General features: G+C 34.0%; 2 protein-coding genes across 2 annotated transcripts in view; both read right to left on the reverse strand.

Annotated features, from left to right (window-relative positions):
- Nucleotides 1-121: 121 nt before the first annotated feature.
- Nucleotides 122-1,699, reverse strand: LOC115451839 (retinol dehydrogenase 11-like). Its single transcript, XM_030180218.2, has one exon. The coding sequence runs from the start codon at nt 1,292-1,294 to the stop codon at nt 350-352; it is 945 nt and encodes a 314-aa protein (XP_030036078.2). The 5' UTR covers nt 1,295-1,699; the 3' UTR covers nt 122-349.
- A 1,423-nt stretch (nt 1,700-3,122) lies between these two features.
- Nucleotides 3,123-23,227, reverse strand: part of LOC115455129 (CDC42 small effector protein homolog) — a 45,945-nt gene continuing 25,840 nt past the window's right edge. The window contains exons 2-4 of the mRNA XM_037446080.1: nt 15,259-15,780; nt 6,531-6,625; nt 3,123-6,053 (exon numbers count right to left, since the gene is read on the reverse strand). Coding sequence (XP_037301977.1) covers nt 6,045-6,053; nt 6,531-6,625; nt 15,259-15,400 — 246 coding nt within the window. The 5' untranslated portion in view covers nt 15,401-15,780 and the 3' untranslated portion in view covers nt 3,123-6,044. The remainder of the gene's footprint in view (nt 6,054-6,530; nt 6,626-15,258; nt 15,781-23,227) is intronic.

The raw sequence follows: 23,227 nt of genomic DNA on the forward strand, positions 1-23,227 counted from the left end.
AAAATTTCATCCTGGTAAAGCACATACCATTTTATACGGGAAAGGACTTATAAGCGAGCATCACCTAAGCAGTAACAAATCTTAGAAATTAAATTATATTAATAAATAAAACACACCTATAGTTACATGGCAAACATACGATGGCAAGTTTATAATCAAATCTGGTTAAAAACTCTAAGCGTTCAAATAATATCTATTTTTTAACATAGTTAAAGCGAATTAAACATCACAAAGAATACTTAGATTACTTGCTATTTTCTTATAACTATAAAAATTGCATCATAATAAATAATTAATCTACGATGTATGATAATTATGAATGGCATAAAAAATGGCAGACGTATTCCCATTACAAATCTTTCTTCTCGCTATTAACGACTTGGCAAGACAAATCCCACAATTTATTTGCTAAGTCAGCATCTTGTCCACTTGCAGAGGTTCGCGCTTTGCAACAGTCGACGAAGTATTTACCGGTAGTTTCTTTTAGTTCTGGCGATACCGCCAAATATATCGAAGTTTGTGCTCCCTGCAAGGGCGTCTTGAATAATAAGCGTATTAGGTATTTAGTAATGGCATACTTATCTCGAAAAATATCTGTGCTAACAACCCCAGGATGCACAGAGTTGGCGGTTACGCCAGTTCCCTTTAAATCTTTACTTAGTTTGTTTGTAAAAAGGATGTTCGCTAGTTTCGTGTTTGAATAAACTCTCCTGTGTTCAAAAGAATTTTTTGCTTGTTTATGAAATTTATTTAGGTCTATCTTCCCAAATTTGTGCATCAGGGAGGATACATTGATGATGCGGCTTGGCGCAGACTTCTTTATTAGCGGCAAAAGTGAAACAGTCAGTAAAAAAGGGGCGAAATGGTTTACTTGCGCTTCTATCGGTATATTATCTTCGGTCAATGAGTTATCCAAGATACCGGTGCCTGCGTTATTTATTAAAACGTCCAATTTCGATTCAGTATTGAGAATATCTTCTGCAAAAATTCGTACTGACCGCAAAGAGCACAAGTCTAGTTGTTTGAATACCACGTCGGTGTTCCCCGTGGCCGTCCTGATGCTGTCTACGGCTGCAATTCCCTTCTGCGCGCTCCTGCAGGCGAGGATCACCCTGGCGCCGCGCTGAGCCAGCTCTCTAGCGGTCTCATAACCTATGCCAGTGTTCGCTCCCGTCACTATAACAACTTTCCCGTCCATTCTGGCGTCGCATGTGCACATTCCGCTTGATAAGCTGTAGTAGAATTTAAATCCGGCAAGTATTACAATGATGATGATTATTATAATTAACAGCATTGTAAAATTCACAAAATAATATTGTTGTCTTCTTTATTAATTTGAAGTAATAGAATTATTCCATCTATTTCCTAACGGTAGATATTTGGCGAAATGTTGAATTAAAATGCGTAATAATGAAACCGTAGAACTCAAACAGACTTATCACAAAAACAATACAACATGTTATTAATAGCACAACATTGTTCCGTACACAGATAACTGGTTGGTATGTATTTCGGTTTGAAAGTAATCATCAAATGATAAATTAATTCACTCCTGCTTCTATCACGTATAAAATAACAAATAAATGGGTAACCGTATCACATAACCAGTAGATTTAGATAAGCAACAAAAAATGAAGCACTGATAGAGTACATTACACGAGTCATCGACACAACGTAATGTTACCAGATCAGTCCAAGAATGCAAACTGTTTAGATTCGTCCTAGACATAACAAATAAGTTGCTAGCCTCAGTGCTTAGTAATTTCGGAGTTAAAGGTAAAATTTTGTTTGGCGCCAGGAACGGAACTAAATTCGGCGTCTTATTTGATCTTTTTAATAATATTTACTTTTGTTAAGATATGTAATGAGTTCTGGGATACCCTATCGATAATAGGGAGTATATTATTCCTCCTAGGGCCTGGTGTGCTGGGTCACCGTACGTCCTGAGTCCCCTCTCGCTCAAATTCACATGCAAGAAATCGGTGATCGAAGAATAGAAAATAGTACGTTCTAGGAATTTGTACATTATTGACAACACTGTTTGTCGAGAACCCACAGGTAAAATAAAACTAATAAGCATGGTTAAAAAATATTTAATTGTAATTTTAATATAAGTACCCAATACTAATTAATTCCTTATTATAGCTATTGTTTTGATAAAGCGTCTGAGTTTGGTATTTAATTTAATAATACTAAATAGCGCCATCTATTAAAAAGTCTGAATACTAAAAGCTCCGATTAGTTGTTGCATGACAAAATATTTGTACTGACCCAATCAAACATAATAATTGTAAGAACTTCAATAAAAAATAAAAACAGTCGTGTGTCAAGATCAGTCATATTATATCGTAGTAAAAACGATTCACCTTCAAGCTCATAGGAAGCGGGAGTGTGGAGTAGAAGATATTTAAACATTTGGAAAGTTTTACCCTAGCGTCCGCCCGAAATTAGTTTTTCTATTACAACCAAATTTCAGTTTCTTATTAAGCTTCACCCTTTAAAAATTTACATTTTCTTACAATGCTTTAAATGATTTTTAACCGACTTCGAAAAAGGAGACGTTTTCTATTTGATGTGTATTTATATTTATTTATCATGTTCGTTATTTCAAAACTCCGTCATAACTTAATTCACTGATTTGTAAAATTCTTTTTTTTTTAAAAGAATGTATTATTTTCAAATTGATTTTATAGAATTTTAACAAAATCTGTTCGGCAGTTAAATAACTAGAATAAGAATGTCCACTAAACAATTTTGCTTTCCTATGGCTTAAGTTTCAAGTTGTCTTTTGTTACATCGATTCATAATATGTTTTGTTGGGTGTATTTTTTTCATACATGGATGCAAAGCATAACGGCTTTTCTCTTTTCAGAGATTTGTTAAAAAATAGTCCACACATACTATGTAGAATTTTTCTAAGTTGACTTCTATATAGACGGTGCAAGTAAACGTCACCGAAAGAAAAAAAATCTACCACATCATAGATAATAAAAACGGTTTTTCCAAAAAGGTATTTTCCTCCGAGTATCCAAAGTCTTTAGAGTCGATAATTCAAATACATCAATCATTAGAAATAAATACAGATACAAGTAATGGTTTAAAGTAGTGAATAAAACAAAGTATACCATTTCGTATTCTTTTTTATAAGAACAAATCGTTTATGCCTATTACAATGCTTACACTATGCATACAATTACCTAACATAGAACTTTGTCGTTTTAATTAAAAAATGACAAAATTATTTTTCATATATCTTGTGAACAGTCGCTTACAAAACTATTTGAAAGTGCCGACTAGTATCTCTCGTTGAAATAATATTTATTTTAATAAAAGTCAAGTTTTAAGAAAACGAAATATCTTTTACAATACTTTGTAATTCTTACATATTACATGATTCCACGAAGATCTGTTTTACAGAACAGTCATTTATATCTTACTTATATGTTTAGAAAGATTTTAAATATCGAAATATAGCTTTGCATTCACTATAAGGATAAAGGAAGAATGGGTAAGAGGCCATATACCCCAAGTACGATTAATTAAACTATATATTGAGAAATATAGTAACACTTTCACGTATGGCGTGTTTTGGAAGAACATAATTTGTTGAAAGGTCAGCATCTCTGTTGTTATAGCTTGTTTAGCATTAGTTGAACGTTTTATATTTCTTTTGCAGGACGGATGTATGACTGTGAACCTTCAACGAATGCTGCTTTAGTATTCTACACACACTTTGCTACATGGTAAATTTCCTAGTAGTCTGGTTGATTTATTAGGTACCGACAAATATATTTGTCAATGACATGGATAAAGAATCCAAAAAAAATCTTTTCTCAACTAAAACGACGGTGCGTTACATTAGACCAGTCTCCACCTACATGGTGATTAGGGTAAATGCACCGTAATTGGACATATTTCGTATTGCCGTGTATTAATTGCATTGGTTTGCCGGAAATTTCCAAATCGAGGACCTTATTTTAGTGATTCAAGGTAATTCTAAAAATACCGTAATTATCCATTTAAATATGGATTTGTTGAAATAGACGATGGGCAGACACCTATATCGCTAATTAAACTAAACAGAGATGCTGTAAACGTCGGTAAATTGCTACAATATGTTAATCTCAGTCTCCTGTATAACTCTCTGATCAGTCGTTCGTTTGCCCAAAAACGTTCGGGCAAGAAGACTATTAACACAAACAAACAACAAAACTACCTCACATATAGATATAAATGCTGAAATATGTTCGTGCACACGTTTAAGATTTCTCTACTCTTCATTAGAGACCAATAAATTGGCTTACAAGGGCATAGGAAAAGCTTTGTTCTGTGCCAGAATTAAAATGTGTAAACATTTGTGTATGCCAATATTATATTTTATGTACCCTGGCAACATTGTGTGCGCCCGAACCGAAAAATATGGTACCGATGTGAACCTGATAAATATTAAGTAAAAGGTGTTAACGATTAATATTATTTTATTTTGTTGCGTAAAAATACCTAACAATAAAATGGCTGCTACCGGTTAACATAGAGGCAAATAAGGTCATATGAGACGTGGACACGGGAATTCTATAAATAGCCAAAATAATTCTGAATTCTACAATAGCAACACCTATGCCGGTTTAACACGAATAAAGTCATGACAATGGCCCGTAAATTTCTTGCAAGTTTGTTAATATTGACGAATATACAATTGCGTTACATATTCAAACATTTATATCTATTGAAAAATATAAAAAGCTATGTAAATATGCTACATTTTTTGAGAATAATTTTAGATTATTACAATTGACATGAGTTTACATGTCTTATACAATATTACACACGTTTTATTCCCAATTTGTGTCATACAGCTACATTTTCAAGTGACGATTACAATTCAAACTTCATAAATGCGTTATAAATATAACCACACAGTTTTATTTCTAAAGATAATAAAATTATGAAATTCTTTAAAGATGCAATAATTTTCTGTTTCTTATTGTATATTTATTATACTCTTTACTTAATTACTATCGTTTGATTGACCTGATTCTATACTAAGTTTGCCACGCGACTCCACGTGGAGCTATTTTAGCAACGATTTTAAATTTATTCTCCACACAAATTCATTTTTAAATTACTTTATATAATCAAACTGCGTGGCATCCTGTGCGTATTTTCTACTAGTATATAAAACTACGAATATGAAAAATCTTATTACAAGGCAGTATCGACGGAATATTTATTTAAGGCTCTACAATTTGACACCCTATAGGAACAGTGGAATTACATTTGAGGTTAAGTATGGGACAGGTTGAGTACTAATAAGTCTATACGTGTAATGAACAATCCACACTAAATCATATTGTTTCGCTACGAATAATATAATTATTGTTAAAAATTCCGGATAAATCCGGTTTGTGTCCGTATAAATGCAGTATCTTTCTGGATAAATCCTAAAAACTATGTGTAATGACCGACCCCTATAGGACTAAAATAATGACATAGGTACTACATCATGGCTACCATTATATCTATCTATGTTTTACCTGATTCAATGCTATAAACATGTGTTTAGTGTGGATTCCTCATTATTAATACCTTATTGAAATAAACTACTACTATAAGATTTCAAACGCAATTAATAAGTAAATAGTATGTAAAATTGAATAATAGGATACAAATTGGCATATCATAAAAGTTAATTAAAGGATATCTATAATATATTTGTCTTGGGCTAATGTAGTTTGGCAGAGATATCAGATAAAATACAACTAACGTTCCTTCACACGCATCCCATTTCTATTACAAAGCACTGTATGAATACAAATTAATAATATTGACTTTATTGGACATAATAAACCTAACACAAAAATATGAAATGATTTAATTTTCAATTTAGGCGAAACGGGTAACTAAACATCTTTACCGAATTCGGTTATGTACATAACAAAATAAACTTAAAATAACTTATAATAACGTAGACAATAAATATAGTTAGATCATTATAAAACACATTTTCACTTTGTTTTGTCACTATCGTCCGTGGTGCGCCCGCGTCAATATACCTGCAACGGAGGAAAATTATATTAATATTTATATAAATATACTATTCATAGTAACAGGTAAATCATTGTCGTATAAAATACCTCAGATAATAAACATATAAAACCTACTTATAGAGTATCTACACATATTTACAATACAGCCGGGACTTTATAATTGTACAATAATCCACACAATCACACCTTTTACTGTTTGTTAAGTTAATAAACATAATATGCACAAACTGTCACAATTTATAAGTACTAACCAATGCCAAAATTTCTGCAGATATAGTTTGTCTTGGCGTTAAAAGGGATAATAAGAAGTCTGGTATATAAAAGTCATGTTCGATTTTTAAAATTGTTAGCGGTGGCGTCGTACAGATGGCGCTATGGATTATTATCAATACAGTTATTTAGGGATTTTCGAAGCAGCAAAGTCTTGTCACGTGTGCGAAACCGCGAGTAACACCTAGTAATTAATAATGAAAGCTATCTCACCTTAACACCATAAGCCATTTCGTAGCCTCCTTTGCTTTGCATTTGGTTCTGCATACTGTGCAGCAGTGACGATGGGATGTCCACGTCCGTTGAACCTGGAATTCATAACATTGACTTTTTAGACATATTGCTTTGTACAGTCAGCAACAGAAGTCGTTGAACATAATTTGTTTCCAATATTTCTTAATTATTATCATTTACCATAAGTTACTGATTACATTAAATTCAAAATAACTTGTCATAATTGAACGACAAAAGTAGCTGAACGCAGACAAACCATTGAATGTCAAATATTACTAGCGAATTCTTTTTATGATCTGTAATAAATACAAATGTGTCTGAAATTAGCACATTCTTTGTTTTATATAAGTACAAGCTTTTTTTCCTATTCATTAAATTGAACCTATCAAGCTTCAATACACCCATCTCGCGAAACGTAGCGCACCGCGTTTTGTACTATCAAAACATTGCCGAATTAATACAACAGTCCAGAATATCAATTAAATTGTTATTTTATAACATATTAGCTTAGGCTCGCTGCTCCGCCCGCGTGAAAAAGTTTTTCAAGGTCAAAAGTCTTGCTTTATATTTACCCGGGATCGAAAGTAGCCTATAGCACTCAGGAGTAGTGTAGCTTTCTATTAGTGAAATATTTTCAAAATAAGTTAAGTAGTTCCTGAGTTTAGCGCATTCAAACTAACAAATTCTTCAGGTTAATATAATAGTACATATTGAAGTTAATAACCAGAATTATATATTTTTTAAGTATGGGCAAAACATCTTAATATATTAGTAAGTAATATTATAACATTAATAGGAATAGGTTAGTTACATTTTAAACATCCTATTTTATAGAGCACTGGCCGGTTTAAGAAACAAATGTGTAAATTCAAAATTATTCTGGCAGGAGATTCTCTTCGAAGGATTCAACGTAAACGTCAATTTCTTTTTCATAATTTTTCAGCCAATCCTTTACTTTGGTGTCCATATTGAAATGATAACCTTAATCTGTACTCTTGGTAAGTGATTTTTGGTCCGTTTCAGTGTTCAGGTGTTTTGTAAATTAGTATCTGTTCATCGACTTTTGTTGCTGATCGTATCTGTCTACTGTAAATTGACATTTCTGCCTCTGGATAAAAGTCATAAAATGTATAATAGAAAAAAAGGAAATTGATTTCGGATGATTAATTATTATTGTTTTTTTTTTAATGAGATTAGAGGTTGACTAAAATTAAATTCGTTTTACTCTTTAAAATTATTGCGGGCTTCAGGTGAAAGAAGTTCAAGTCACAACATACTTCGGCAAAACAATTGTTTAAGTCCATTTAAATATATTGAATGGCATTGAAAGATAAAACAAAGACATTACATAACTATCTAAACAATTGCATTCAGAAACATTCCCATACAATTAAATTATGTCAGAAATGAATTAAGTAGCACGCAAGAAAACTATCTCGGGATCAGCAATTAAAACAAGGCTGACCTTCATTTGTTTTATTCCAATCAACTTCTTAATTAATCATTACATTAGTAAATTGCCAGGCACTATTTATTTACAAATGGTAATGAACTTTGTCAAAATAAAAATAGGTGTGTTTTTAATACTTATTTAATAGCCCTAGCTTGTGTTGCAACCGCATACATTTTTTCTTTAAACGATTTCCATTTTGTAATGTGCAGGATATGATTACCCTTTAATGATAATACAGACATTGGTATATCATTGTATCAAAATGTTATTAATTATTACATTGAATGAATTGATGATCTTTCATTCTAGCCTTACCTAACCTAACAGTGGCATTATTGGAAAAGAAAGAACTGTTTGTTAACTTTCTATAATTTGATGCTTTCCCTGAATTGCATTGATTTATAAAGTTTCATAATATCAGTCCATTAACCTAACCTAACAATAGTATTATTGGAATAGAAAGAACTGTTTGTTAACGTTCTAATAAGGAAGGGAAGGCATCAAATTCTAATAATTTGATGCCTTCCCTGAATATCATTGATTTATAAAGTTTCATAATATACATAATAAAACTTAATAACCATTCTTCTGATATAATTTTAGACGCTTCAATTTCCTTGTTAAAATTGGCATAAACAAAATATTGACTCATCAGCCTCTTACTTTGAAGGTCACCGATGGCCTTCCGAAATGCGATAAAAGTTGTCGAACGACTTTGTGTCCATGGCCTTGGTCGAAAGAGTATCTTTTATGGTAATTCTGTCCAATCAACTAAGTTTATACTTACCTCGCGGTATCAACAACCTTGGACAGGCTAAAAGTTAAGGCCAACATCGTTAACATTAACAATGAGTTTAAATTATAGGTGTTTCGAGTATTCGGAAGTTTAATTTCGAATAATAAAATATATAAGGTGTCAAACTCGATTTTATGTCTGCATGAAAAGGGCTTATACTTTTATGGACGGCATTTTACCCATTTTTGGTAACATATCTACTTATCCATGAAGACGTGGGGAAGTGTGAATGCTACCTACATATTATGTATGTTAAATCCATTATGTTTCCAATCTTATTATTTTAATGTTTAATGTTTGGCTGTGTGTTAAATAAGCGCAAAAACCGTTGACAATGATTTGGACCACGCCTATTTTATAGGTGGCTTTTATTCCGAAAATGTTCTTAATAAGAGTTTTCTACGGGTATACAGTAACTTTATACATATACTAGCTTTTGCCCGCGGCTCCGCCCGCGTGATAAAGTTTTTCGGGCTAAAGTTTTCCGTTATAAAAGTCACACTATATATTTTCTCGAGAGCCTATGTTCTTCCCAGGGTCTCAAACTGTCTCCATACCAAATTTCATCCTAATACGTTGGGAAGTTTTGAGTTTAACACGTTCAGGCAGACAGATGCAGCAGGGGACTTTGTTTTATATTTTTGTAAAACTTTTTAAGAGAACAATCCCGTCATACATCATTGTTGCATAACTTTAACCGTTTACGCAGCGCACGCAACGGGAGCTCTCAAAACTAATAAATTTCCCCCGTTTTTGCAACATGTTTCATTACTGCTCCGCTCCTATTGGTCACAACGTGATGATATATAGCCTATAGCACTCCAGGAACAAAGGGCTATCCAACACAAAAATAATTTTTCAATTTGAACCGGTAGTTCCTGAGATTAGCGCGTTCAAACAAACAAACAAACAAACAAACTCTTCAGCTTTATATAATAGTATATAGATGTTATTTATGTAAAAAGTATTGATTCGTTAGCTATTTATAGTTATGTTTAGTTAGTACATATTCTATATAGTTATGCGTCTAAAAGTCGTTCGTGTGCGTCCTAAAGCACTGACCGTTCAAGGTGAATGTATATCCGCAAATGCATTCACGTGCAGATTTGTCACGACTCTGTCTATAGGTTATCAGTAACCTTTCATTTAAATTGACTATGATCTAATATACCTTTAATACGTTCTCCCTCGTGTTTGTTTTTTGAACCTGCCATTTAAACGCTGAACGAATTTCGATGGTATATTATTAGGCTATGAATTTGACAAACAATAAGGTGTCAAGTAGTAATAAATAACAATGAATTAACATTCCCTGATTCCACAAAACAGATCTAAAATACTCATACACAAAACTGTTTATGTTTCACCAAGATTGAACCTAATAATTATAATCATTATCAACTTTCGCTACCAGCCAAAAATCCCTTGAAGACGCCATCAAATCTGATTCTCAGTTTTTGTTAGCCGTTACTCATGATATATTGTTAGCACGGCAGCCTGGCAAAGTTGTATTGCGTCCGCGGTACACCGCTCTGAGGTCCTGAATTCGAAATCCAGTTCGGGCACTTTGGGTTTTCTGCTCATTATCACTTCGGAGACTATAATTCGTCCCCGATATGGCGATAGGTTTATCCCTATCAAATCATGAGACGGAATGCATTTGGCGAAAAGTGCGTGACCTAGTTGCACCGCCTACCCTTTCAGAATAAAGGCGTAATGAATATTGTCAGTACATAATTTTATCCTTGAATGTGCAACACTGGTAAATAGACATAAATGGAATTATTTCCGCTAACAGCTAATACATAGTGTATGAGGTAAATAAATAATACAATATGGCTCGTCACACATGTTTCTAAGCGAGATAGAATACTGTATCTCATATTGCATCGCTTTCTTTCTTTTATAACCATTGTTATTACATGTATTCTCTATTTTCAACAAGTTGAGCGGTTTGCGTACGTTGTGGTTTGCAAGCTGCTCTCCTGTTACAATTTGAACTTCCTTATTTATTTCCTTATCATTAAGAACGAACGTCAATATGCACATATTACAAAGGATTTTAACTCCTTGCTAAATTAACAGACTACCTATAGATTTATAGTCACGCCATTGGCTACAACATTTTTGGATAAGCTAAAATCGATAATGGTATTCGTTAAAAATGAAGAACTGAATGAAGGAAGTCAGAAAAAAAAGTCAAAAAGTTTTTAATTCCGGACATCCCTAATTTGAATGTTTATAAAACGAAACGCGGAAGCAAAATGGTCTGATCAGATTGATGCCGTAGATAAGCTAGTGTAAAATTGTTATAAGTAAGGTGAATTAAATAATCAGGTTTCTCGTATTAAATTATGAGTAATACACTAAATGTGTAAAAAAAGGTATTCCAGTTTACTGTGATCCTGCAGGTCCCTTCCTTCTAATTCCTTGTTTAATTATTTACTAATGTAGGTACAAACAAAAAAAGGATAATTTTTGTTGACATGAAACAGTTTCTATCAAGATGGCTTCGTTTACCCTATTTATAGGGAAATATATTCTAACCTCACTGTGCTTAGGTCACGAGGTGACATCATTTCATAATTAAAACATAGTACAAAATGTCATCTAAATGTGATAATAAAATATATTTTTAATAAGCTTAAGAAACACCGCGTTCTGCCATGAGCGACACAAGTCATTACTCGTACTAAAAAATAAGTAATATCAAGTCAACTAGCGAGTCTGTCTGTAAGCAACTGCTCGGCTTAGGAAGTGCTAACTCTCCGAAGATGAGTCACTACGGCTGCGGACGTAGCGCCGCGCCGCGGAATAACTAGCCAAGTTTAAACGCGCTCCAATCGGACTGACGAGCCTGCTAGGGTTGCCGCCATATATGATCAATGGGTTATGCTCTTCCGTGCTAGTTCCGGGTTGAGAATAGATCGGACGGACTTTATTTATACGAATTTTGTGTAAATATGAGCATTTCTGATATTGCTTTGATGCATTTATCAATAAAGGAGTGTGCATACCCATCAATCCGTTGAACAGTTTTGAAATTATTTGACCATCGTGTTTTAGTAAAAACGTATCATTTAACATTTTGAAATGAGCGATCGAAAAGGTATGATTGGCCTGGTCTATATAGAATCTGACATGACTTCGGTTCTGTGTAACCTACATTTCGTAATTTTTTTAACGAACGTTCACACTCTTTATGGACTCTATATTAAATCTATAAGTTCTTTCTACAAGTTCTGAGATTTTATATAAAATCAGCGAATATTTCGCCGGATGATTGACAACCCTACAGTTAGCATGTCGGATGTTCTAAATATACGAGGCGACATTCCGTAAGTCTTCGCTCGTAACACGCATGACGCTTCATTGCCCATGTGTTCTCTTTGTCCGTCTCGGCTATACCGAGTGTTTACATGCCTTTTATGCATGACTATAACACGACCAATATAGAATGATACGTCAGTGCGGCTATGTTCTTGGGAATCGGGGTTTTGTTTGGCTGTTTATATTTTGAGGTTAGGTTTAGACTTACGGATGCGCGTTTTGTGTGTTTTTTTATAGATCATCTTTTCATAGTTAGAATTGGTTTACATATCCAATAAATTAGTGAAAATTGCAAAATTTCTACATTAAGTCCATCTCAGAGAATAGAATAAAATTACCTTGAAAACCATAAATTAACATATTGGTAAATATAAAGTCAAGACCTCTATAACATCTATGGGGGCATACCCGTGTTTAAAAAATACCGGGCGTTCTAATCGAAGAACGGCTTTGATAATTATAGGTATAGGTAAAAGAACCAAAAAATCTCTATTTATCTATAGAAATATCAAAGCTGTCCTTTTCTTAGAACGCCCGTCAATACAAAAAGGCGGATTCGCCCTTAAAGACGGAATAGGGCCCCTGACTACTGACTTAATTTGTTTGAGTTATAGCAATTATTTGAAGTCACGCAACACGTAATCGGTATTTATTTATCACAAAACATCAAATCCGAATCGCGAAATTAAATCGGTAGGTAATTCTATAGATGGCGAGTTATCTAAGTGACTACTCTCAAACGACAACTGATGAATCACTCGCTCTTTATAAAACAATACCTGTTGAGTGGCCCATTAATTTTATTTCAATATTTCGTGTCTAAAATATTTGAGACCTCATTTCGTAACAAAACAAGTTCTTCTGTTGAATAAATTCCGAATTAATAAGGTCAAACTTATAAAACTATTACCATACCAGATTTTAATGCCTACTTATTGATTGTATTTTTTCAAATGTCAATAAAGGCCGTTTTTTCACAATGACAGGTAGAGATGAAAATTGTTCCCAAACTAGACGTCAGCGTAAGTGATGTTAACTAGAAGGCACGCAGGTCATTCTAACTAATGATTCTGTTCATAAACAATCACTTAGCCTATGCCAGCTGTTCGTAGGGACCAGTTACGTTGCTTGCATTTAGTATTAACTGAGTTTATTTAGATACATTAAATATCTTGACAAAGAGAGTGAATATGATATAGTATATCTGTGTAAAGTATGTATAATTAAAACAATATCACATTAATGCCACAGCCCATCGATTTGTTAAAAAATAATGAATACGACTATAGGCTCTAAAAGCCATTTTCTCTTTGTCTTACTCGCCGCCATATTTATTTTAATCACGTAGACAAGATAAACTGTTTTTTTTATTTAAAAAACCCACGCAAGTGCAAGCGATACAATCTCGAGCATTAAAAGTGGAACAAACCGACGTTTAAAATGCACCTGGCAACCCTCGCAGTGAGCCATAGACAGCGTAACGTCTGCTCTATCGCTGCCAAAAATGGCGCGCGCGTCCTGCAGCATACGAAACGATGCGCTTTATATAATGTTTATATAACATACTCTTCACGTCCTACGCTATTTGGATTGTAATATCGTTTAAATAATCAGCACTTATTTAAATAGAGTCGGTTGTGAATTTAATTTTGTAGGTAGCTGTGAACGAATAACCAATTGTTGGATAAGCCTAAGAATTAATTGTAATGATGTCAAGCCGTTTTTTTTACATATACTACAAAGTTAGAGAAACCATGGAAGCCATTCACAATGCCAACTAAATACAAAATTAAACATCTTGATGTTAAAGCGTTTTTACAGGAAATTATTAAAAATAAAAAACAGTCGTATTTCCGAGTTTGTTTTAAAACCTAAGATCTAATTTGTTATATTAGGTCCTCTGGTTTACCAGCGATACATACCTTCTAAAAATTCTTCGCTAGCTATTCCATCATCGAAATACGTAAGACGATATTCTTACTACTGATTTCGTACAAAAGACTTGAAGCACGAAAGAACTTAAAGTCTTTTGTAATAAAAACCTACTTCTCTGGCTAGTTCACATAAAAACATGTACCTAAGAGAATATCTAATTGTACTTCGTGTAAATGACTTCACCAAATACGTACTTACATCCTCTAAGAAAAAACCTCTCAGGCTAGTCCTTCTACACCTAAATAAGACAAAATCCTAACTACCGAAGCTAATTGCCACCCAAGTGCGGTCTACTTATTAATAGATACGCAATAATACGTGATTAGCATAACGGATAAGGTCGTCGGCCTTTCTGGAAGGTTAGGTTCAGAGAAACGCGTATTAAGGATTACAGGATTACCGCTCGTCTGAGTGAAGTGCCACTCAGAGATACTATCGCTCGTGACGTATCTATAGCTTTATCTGATATGAGCGATTCCTGGCAAATATTATATGTACGATCAATATTTGGCAATTATGTCAGATTACGTTTATGGATTATTTCCAAGTGCTTGATTATGGAAATTGTGACCATTTGTTTGGCTTTGCTAGAAAACCAGCTTTAAATGTAATATAGGCCTTAATGTCAATGTTGATTTGAGTTTGAAATGTACACAGTACACATACATACACAAAAAAAAATGTGATGCAGAGGTAGGTAGAATATATAGTTTACTACTTACATAATATTGACTCTCATTAGACATTTCGAGGACTATTACAAGTTAAAATATCTACACTCGATCTCGCATTCAGTCACAGTTTGAGGAACTATAATGGCATTTTATTTACCACTGCTATAAACCTTGCAATGGCGTGCAAAGACACTGCAATGCTTCTATAAAGTATAAAGCGTCTGGTTTTGTATTTGACTTGTTATTAAATAACTATGATCCTGTACCAATAGCCATGGGGTTCAGTAGTCAGAAAATACAAAATATAGCTGCGGTTAGGAAATTTATAAAGCCATACTGTGATGCGAAAGTAACTGAATTGAATTGATTAATTTTTTTAGGAGTCATTTGGAACCCCTGGGAAGGATATAGATACTTTTTATACCGGGAAAGTATTTAACGAAAGAAAATCTTTTTGATGCGGGCGGAGGTGCGAGCAAAAGCTAGTCTAACATAAAGTTAAAATATACCGTCGCTTACCTATGTGTCCGGTGTGTTGGAAGTTGGTCGGCGCGCTGATCATGCTCCTGTCTATTCTCCGGCGCGTGCGTTGCGCCTGCGCCGCCGGCTGGTAGCAGCACGCGAACCATTGCAGCCAAATTTCACTGCCCGTACTCGCCATTTTATTTATTTCTTTAATGTCCACTGCACACGCAACTTTATACACTCTACCACGTACGAACGCGGTTTATTCGTAATTCGAATTTATATGCGAGTGCTAAGTTGGGTATTCCGAATATTAAGTTCGAAGTTCGAATCAAAATTCCGAATGTTACGTTCGAAATTCGAATTTAAATTTCGAACTTTTTATTCGAAATGCTAGGAGGCTCAAGGATGCGAGCGAGCTCCTGATCGAATGCTATCGATGTTCGTCGGCGCGACGCACTGACTTTTATTTTACCGCTGGATTAATATCCGATATGAACGGTTTTAAACAACGTCACAAGTCGAAGATCTCTCTCGTACTGATAACGATGATGGCATGATTCCACTTGATAAGATCTGTAAAAGAAAGGGACATGATTAGGAATTGTTTCAAGGAATCAATTACTCTAAATTACTTTGTTTATTTGTAACCAAAACAAACAAGTGGGACTTTAACGACGTGCTTAAGACGTCATAAAAATGATTAACGATCATAAGTTAATGACAATGGTAAGGTAAACATTACCTATCCTAACATATTTAAGAATGTCGAAAAATCTAGAAACAGTGAAAATAAATATAATAGATACAACATTAAATTTATTACTAGAACAGACGTTACCCGTGTTATTAGCAAGTAAGTGGCACAGTGTAGATTGACCAGTATAAAAAGGACGTGGCTAGCACGGGAGCGCGATACAAACTACAGGTCTTGTTAATTCCAAACATATAGCAACTCGCATAGTCCAGTCGACTTTTCTAACATCTAAAACTGGTTTGATCCGAGATGGAAACGTATGAAGTACAGTTAGCCTTATATCGCTTTACAGAATAAAATAACATTTTATAATAAATGCCTTACGCATTAAAGTTTAGAAATAAAGCAAGATCATTTTACAAAGAAGAATAATTTTTTGATGCATAAAACAGCAATACGATTTTTTTTAGTTGCCAAAAACAGAGAGATTTTTTTTTTATCATTCCGCATTTAATAAATGTGTGGAAGGAAACTTCAATCACTTCGTCGAAACAAGAATTTTCACGTTTTATGCGCCACTGCCTTATCGAATTCAGTTCTAACGTTTGATAGCATGTGTCAAAACGTCTGATATACTATCATCTTGTTACATTTTGTCCCATTGGAGGACATCAGAACATAGACTGATCACTGCGCTAAGATTAAGTGATACCTACGAAATATACTGTTGATTGTACGCCTTGCAAAGTAACTAAATGAAGGTACTTCCAAATGAATTTAAACTTTAATGCGAAGATCGCGGAGCACATTTTTTCACTTATGTTACACGAAGATTCGTCTTCGTTAAGAGTACAGAATATAGTATTAAATGTTTGTATTTTGGGAATAGATAGCGAAGTCATCGTTGCGTCTGTTAACACAAAGCACCATCACGTTCCCCTAACTGTATTCACAGTTCGCTTTTATTAATAATAAATTCTGTTTTATGTGGTACCATCCGTTTGAATTTATCATTTTGTTACATCAAAATCAATATTTCTGCAAAATTCGTACATTTTCATAAAGATTATTATGACTCAAATGTACCGGTTACCTAAAGGTTAGGTTAGGTTCTAACCTTTTTAAAGGAGTCCGGTTGTTTAAAAAAATAAGTTCACGTAACTTCATAACCTACTTGCTTAGAGTTTCGCTATATAAATAGACAACACAGTACTGTATATCCCGAGCTAATCTCGGCCAGTCTGCACTGCAATACAGTTTATAATAGAAAACTTTTATGGCGTGTGAAATTGTAAGCGTATGCGATCGCCTTGTTGACCCGGATAACGATTTTAGAATAGTTTCATCACATAGAGAAAGGATTTTTATATTTCTACACGTTTATAAATATTGCCAATAAATATCTGAATGCGTAATGCAACCGTAGTTTATTTTGATGTAGAAATTATTAATGAACACGTTTGGTGTTGAGAAAGCGTTCTAGTCTATGGGGTCTAAGAAGGCCACTTTAGACTATCATAGGAATGTAAACATTATTGCTCTCCATAATTTAATTTTAATTTAATTTAATTTCTGTATTTAATTCGAACAAAATTAAAACATTCAAACATCATTCCTAAACGAAAAAGGGACCTTAACGTTTTAAAAAAGGAACGTAGTAGTTTCCTCCTTTACTAAAGTAGACGAACAATGGATAGTCTACGTCTTCTTAACCACGTTTCAGTTGACGCAGCATTTGTTGAGAGGTTACTTGACTTGAACTTAGTCAGCCTAAGCTTGAAAATAAGCGACATACACAGCTATAACTTAGTACAAGCTTAGTATTTCGAGTCCGGAAAATCATTGTGTGATAAAAATTGTATTACGACGAATGACCTAATTTTGGATGATCGATTAATGGGGGAAGCGATATTAACTTGGGTCACGATTCCGCACCCTTGTCGAATTATGAGTCATACTGCAGGGCGAGGTGAGATGTTCATAGTAATAACAACAAACAAAAAAATAGTAATATTATCATTTGTCAAAATAAGGTATAAGGTGGGAGTATTTTATTGTAATACTTGATTCCTTCGTAGCCGAATTTGGCGGTCAATCTCAATGGACATCAGCCAAGTACGCTATACAATACACAGGTGCACTCTCTGTTCCTTCACTCTCATACTCCGGTGAGATGGCAATCCCTTATGACCGGAGTGAGATCAGGCGCAGGACTAACAGCTTTACGCGCTTTCCGCGGCACGGGGGTTATGGGTAATTTTTAATATAAAAACACAGTCATAAATATGTTTTTTTTGAACCCAGGACGTTAGCGCGGTAGTCGTTCTTGTACCGTGTACAATTACAACTACGCCACTAAGGTAATCAATAGCAATAGTCCCTTCTTTATGCACACGAACAATACGAATTCAAACATATAAGTTAGCTTTACAATAACTTCTAAGTTCTAATTGGTGTCTACATTTGTGACAGATGTGCACAACATTTTTAACAAACATAAATAATAACTATATTTTTTTTCCCTACTATCCCCTCTCCTCTCTTATTCTTTATAATATGATATTGTTTTTATATATTTAGAAAATTATAAAATCTTTTTGCCAATCATTTTATTTTTGGATTATTAGATCACAAATAATGAAATACCTGCCAAACTAAATTAATCCGAAAGATATCCAAGGATCCATTTGTCTCCAATCAACATGCTAAATTAGCTCAGTCTCCACACCGAAAACACGCCCATGCACATGACATTGCCGCGGCTCTAGGCACACAGTTCAGTGTATACATATATTCTTTTGTTTTTTTTTTTTGCAAGCCATCATGGTTATCACCAAAGATACCCTGCGAACGGTGTACAGGCGATCCTATATCCTATGGAACTATATTAGGACGGGCGGAGGAGAGAAGGAAAGAAGATGTTCGCGAGCCCTTATAGACCTCAACGTCAATTTGGCAACCAAGAGGCACACTTAACTGTGTGTCTAGGGCCGCGGCAAATGTCCCCCCGTGCATGGGCGTGCATTCGGTGTTACACCTCTTGGTTGTCTACACATTGAGCACTATGAGGGCTCATCCTATTCTTTTCCTTCTCTCAATTCCCTTTCCTTCAGGCCCCGCAGACGCGAAGCCGAAGGATTCTAATATTCCATTCGCAATTTCTCCCGGTGTAGACTGTGGGGTCCGATACATAAAAAAATATGCTAAAGTATTCTCATTGTATGAAACAAAGGCGAGTTGGTTACGAGTGTAATCTTGCAGTGGTGAGTGAAAGTGTAGTGGTCAGTACGGATGAACGGTCGGCGACAACTGTACCATACGATAGGGAAAGTTATCCGAATGACAAGCATGGCGGACAATGCGAAATCTTGTCAGTCGTGGCGTAATGTCATTTTACAGTGATTTTATAGGATTTATACATTGGGTTTTAAGGTGGTATTTTTCAAAACACCGATTTTTATCTACTAAAGTGACTACTGCAATAAATTTTACGTGAAACCAACGAAAATTTAACTAAAACGAAGGTACGTTCTTTGAAAATATATTTTAGGTATACAACAAAAAATATTTACACATTATCGTGAAGACATTCATAAATGAATCACTTCGTAATACCTACTTTATTATAATCATGATGTCTACGCAGTTATAGAATAAACAGCATAGCGGTACTTATGAGCACGCAAGACAAAACCATTTGTGATATCCACGCAACACGCGACGTTCACGGCCGTGTAGGTATCCCTAATTCCCAAATTGATACCATCTTATCTCAGCTATTGTCATGATGACATCTAACATCAGTATAGGTAACCAAGTGTAATTACTATTATTTAATGCATCAGTGGTTTTCATGTATTTTCTGAATAGGCACAGAGTTTGATGATGATTTTCAGTAAAAATGTTATGCCGGCATTGTTGGTTTTATATGATACAGCATCTATAAGTATTTTAAATAGAATTGCACGTGAATTCGTTAGTCTGGAATATTTTTGAGTTGACTAATCTTGGAATATTAAAGTCAAGAAATGTTTAGTAAATTAAACATAATTACACAGAAGTTTGAATTTGGAATGATATAATTTAAAAAATAAACGCGTTAAATTTGTCAAAATTAAATATCGAACGTTCGATTATACAATCTACAGTCTACGTCTCCTCTATGGCCTGTTAATCTATAGGGAAAGTGTTTCAATTGTCGGTCCGTGCACACAGTGAAGACAATACGCAATCTCATTCGGGAATCTCATTGTTTCCACTTAGTATCGGCGTTTTTCTCTTGAATGTTTAAGTATGAGTATATTTTGAAAACAACATTCTGTTCCATTGTGTACGATAAAATAGTATGAATTATTATTAATGCCGTAAAGCAAACATGAAATTAATATCTTGTGTCCGGTTGGCTTGTCAATTTAGTTTATTTTATTAATTTCTGATGTTTAAGTCCAATAAAGAATTAAATAAGTTATTATATGAGTGAGATTATATTATAAGCAAATTACGAACTGCACTTTAATCTATACCAGTAACTACTAAATCACTTTTTCCCTAATAGGAAGCTTCATAACTCTTGATTAGTATAGGTTAATTTTTATCCCGGAAAATCTTTTTCACGCGAGCGGCGCCGCGCCGTGAGCAATATAAGCGAAAAAAAAAAAATCGTTACCATACTTATTTAAACAAGATTATAAATAAGTTGTGTTGTAGTTAAATATAGCCACAACCCTAACTTACACAAAAAAAAAAACATCAAATCTAATAGATTGATTCTTTATTCAAATTAGCTAATAATTTATTTTTATTCCACATTTAAATTCAAAGTCAGATTGTGCGAAATTACAAAATTAAATCGTGTTTCATCATTCGAATGAAATGCTTTATCAATAGTTTTCACAATGGGTGGAAATCGAATTGACCAATTATTGTCACGAACGACCTATCGCCCTGATTCACTTTTTTAATAATAATATCGATTTGACGGATTAACTTTGTCTATTTGTTGCGACAGTTTATGGTTGTTAGAGTTTTTGTTGGGTGATCGATGTTGGACAACACCTATTTTTATTTTGGTTACGGTCTATTCTACTGAATTAATGTGGCTATTATTTACAATTTAAATGATCTGCTTGAATTTCGCTTCTTAATTGTTTGTAATGAGAGCAATACTGTCAAAATTATCTATTGAAATACAATTAAGTACACTCCCAGATTTTTTTATTATCTCTGCTTCCTAGAATACATTAAAAATGAATAATTTATTAATTGACCATGTGACACTACGGTATCTCGCTGATAAACTCAAGTCAGTGAAATCACAATTTCTCTGCCAGATTCGAATTAATTTATTATCCTCTTCCTTCCTTGCTAGTGAATGTATTTTATGGAATAACGCTATAAAATTCTATGACATCAATAAACTGGAGTAAAGAAACGACGGGCAATAATTATAGCTTCCAGGTTATCGTGATGCAGTTCTATAATTAAAGTCTATGGTAAAAAAATATCGATTAAAATATCGATTACGATTTAGATAACCTCCATACTTTAAAAATAAATAACTTTCATAGTATGTTGTGCTTACACCAGAAATTCAAGTAAAAACGATGCACCAACCGACAATGACTGTTAACTTTTTACGCTAAACATTATATTGTACCTATTTAAGAATATACTTACCGTGTCAAGCAAAATAGATATTTAGAACATAAGAAATTCCTCTACCTTTAAGATTACGTCATATTGAGGATAAAATAGCTACAAAATCAACACTTATTCAAAAGAAAATCGATTCCAAAACAATTGGCTGTATAATCACAAGCAAACAACGCGTTCCCGTTTACAAACGTTATTCCCGTCACTATCTCCCGCTGAGTCTGCGATAATGTTCAGCTTTGATAACAAGACGAGAAATCGACGTTCGGGTCATGCGCTCCATCATTCTCATTTTAAACCTTAATTTAATTAAGCAGGGTCGAAAATTGCTTGTAATTCTGTAAATATCTAAGGGGTGACTAGTATTTCATTTACTTACAGTATCTTAATGGGTACTCGTTGTTTAGTGTGGTGATAAAATCTTTCACTCTTCGTGTTGGGGCGTAGCGTTCACTTCAAACTTTATTTTTATTTATAAATTATATATGCAAAAGTTTGATTTGGAGGTAACGTTGTTTAAGTTTAGAAAAAAACGTTGAAACTTCTGAACGAAACAACATAGATAAGTCATCTAGATAGCAGGCTGCTTTTTATTTCTGATAATTAAACAATGGTGCTTTTATCCCTATGATCTCTCCCGCCATTTTTATTTTAAAATCTATGTAAACTAATCTTAGACTAAACAAATATAGACACATAAATATTAACATATAGGTAGATTTGAAAATACTTATAAAGCAAACTGACTACTCAGGATTATTTGTCATGTTTCGGTCATGTCGGATTGTCGTCTCACTGGAATATGAGAGTGAATGAACAGAGAGTGCACCTGTGTATTGCGCACACATTTGTGCACTATATCTCCTGCGTACCTGGCTTATTTTCGTTGAGATTGGCCGCCGTGGCCGAAATTTTGGCTAGGAGGTTACTTTTATCCCGGGAAAGTTTTTGCGAAGCTGGAATTGCGAGGATCACTATTACCATCTATTGAAACAGAGGAGTATTTTGTTAGAAATTCATAACCAAACGCGGTTGGTTTTAATGTTTTACTTGTAGAGTTCCTTGAACCACCGTGCCGAAAATGTAAAGAAAAATATTCGCTTGCATGGTCGCGCTATTGATTTATTGCAATTATATTTTTTGTTTGAAAGGATTTCAGGATTAAAATAGCATAAATGCAAGCTTGTTATATTCTCAACTCCGTTATGGCAGTAGTTCTAGTGAAGATGAGACTTTAGTCTCGCAATTTTCTTGGCAACTATCGTGTTTTCGAAATATCATTTAAAGTGTGACAAGGACTCTCATAGGTTTTGGCAACTTATTTAAATTAGTCTACTTACTATTTTATATGGATATTAAAGCATTTTTTAAACAATAAAACCATGACTTTTATTTTTTCCCGCCATTTTAAAGTCAGAAAAAAGTGATGTTAGTCATCATCCTGTTGTCATCCGAAACCGAATACAAATAGGTCGCCAACCTTCGTAGTAACCTTGCATTTTGCCGCCGAGCGAGTCCTGCGACCTAAATGCACATGCATTTGGAATACGTAAATACACTAGATTTTATCCTGGTCGAATGTTGGGTTCTTTGTTATAGGATACGAGGTTTTAATTATTAAATTGTGATATTGTTTTTAAATAACAGTGTTATAGGAAGATCTACAGCAAAATT

The sequence above is a fragment of the Manduca sexta genome, chromosome 6, assembly GCF_014839805.1.
Source record: "Manduca sexta isolate Smith_Timp_Sample1 chromosome 6, JHU_Msex_v1.0, whole genome shotgun sequence".
Classification (NCBI taxonomy): domain Eukaryota; kingdom Metazoa; phylum Arthropoda; class Insecta; order Lepidoptera; family Sphingidae; genus Manduca; species Manduca sexta.

What these genes read in the sequence shown, in the direction of transcription:
- LOC115451839 (XM_030180218.2), bottom strand. Translation starts at nt 1,294, where the DNA reads ATGCTGTTAATTATAATAATCATCATCATTGTAATACTTGCCGGATTT.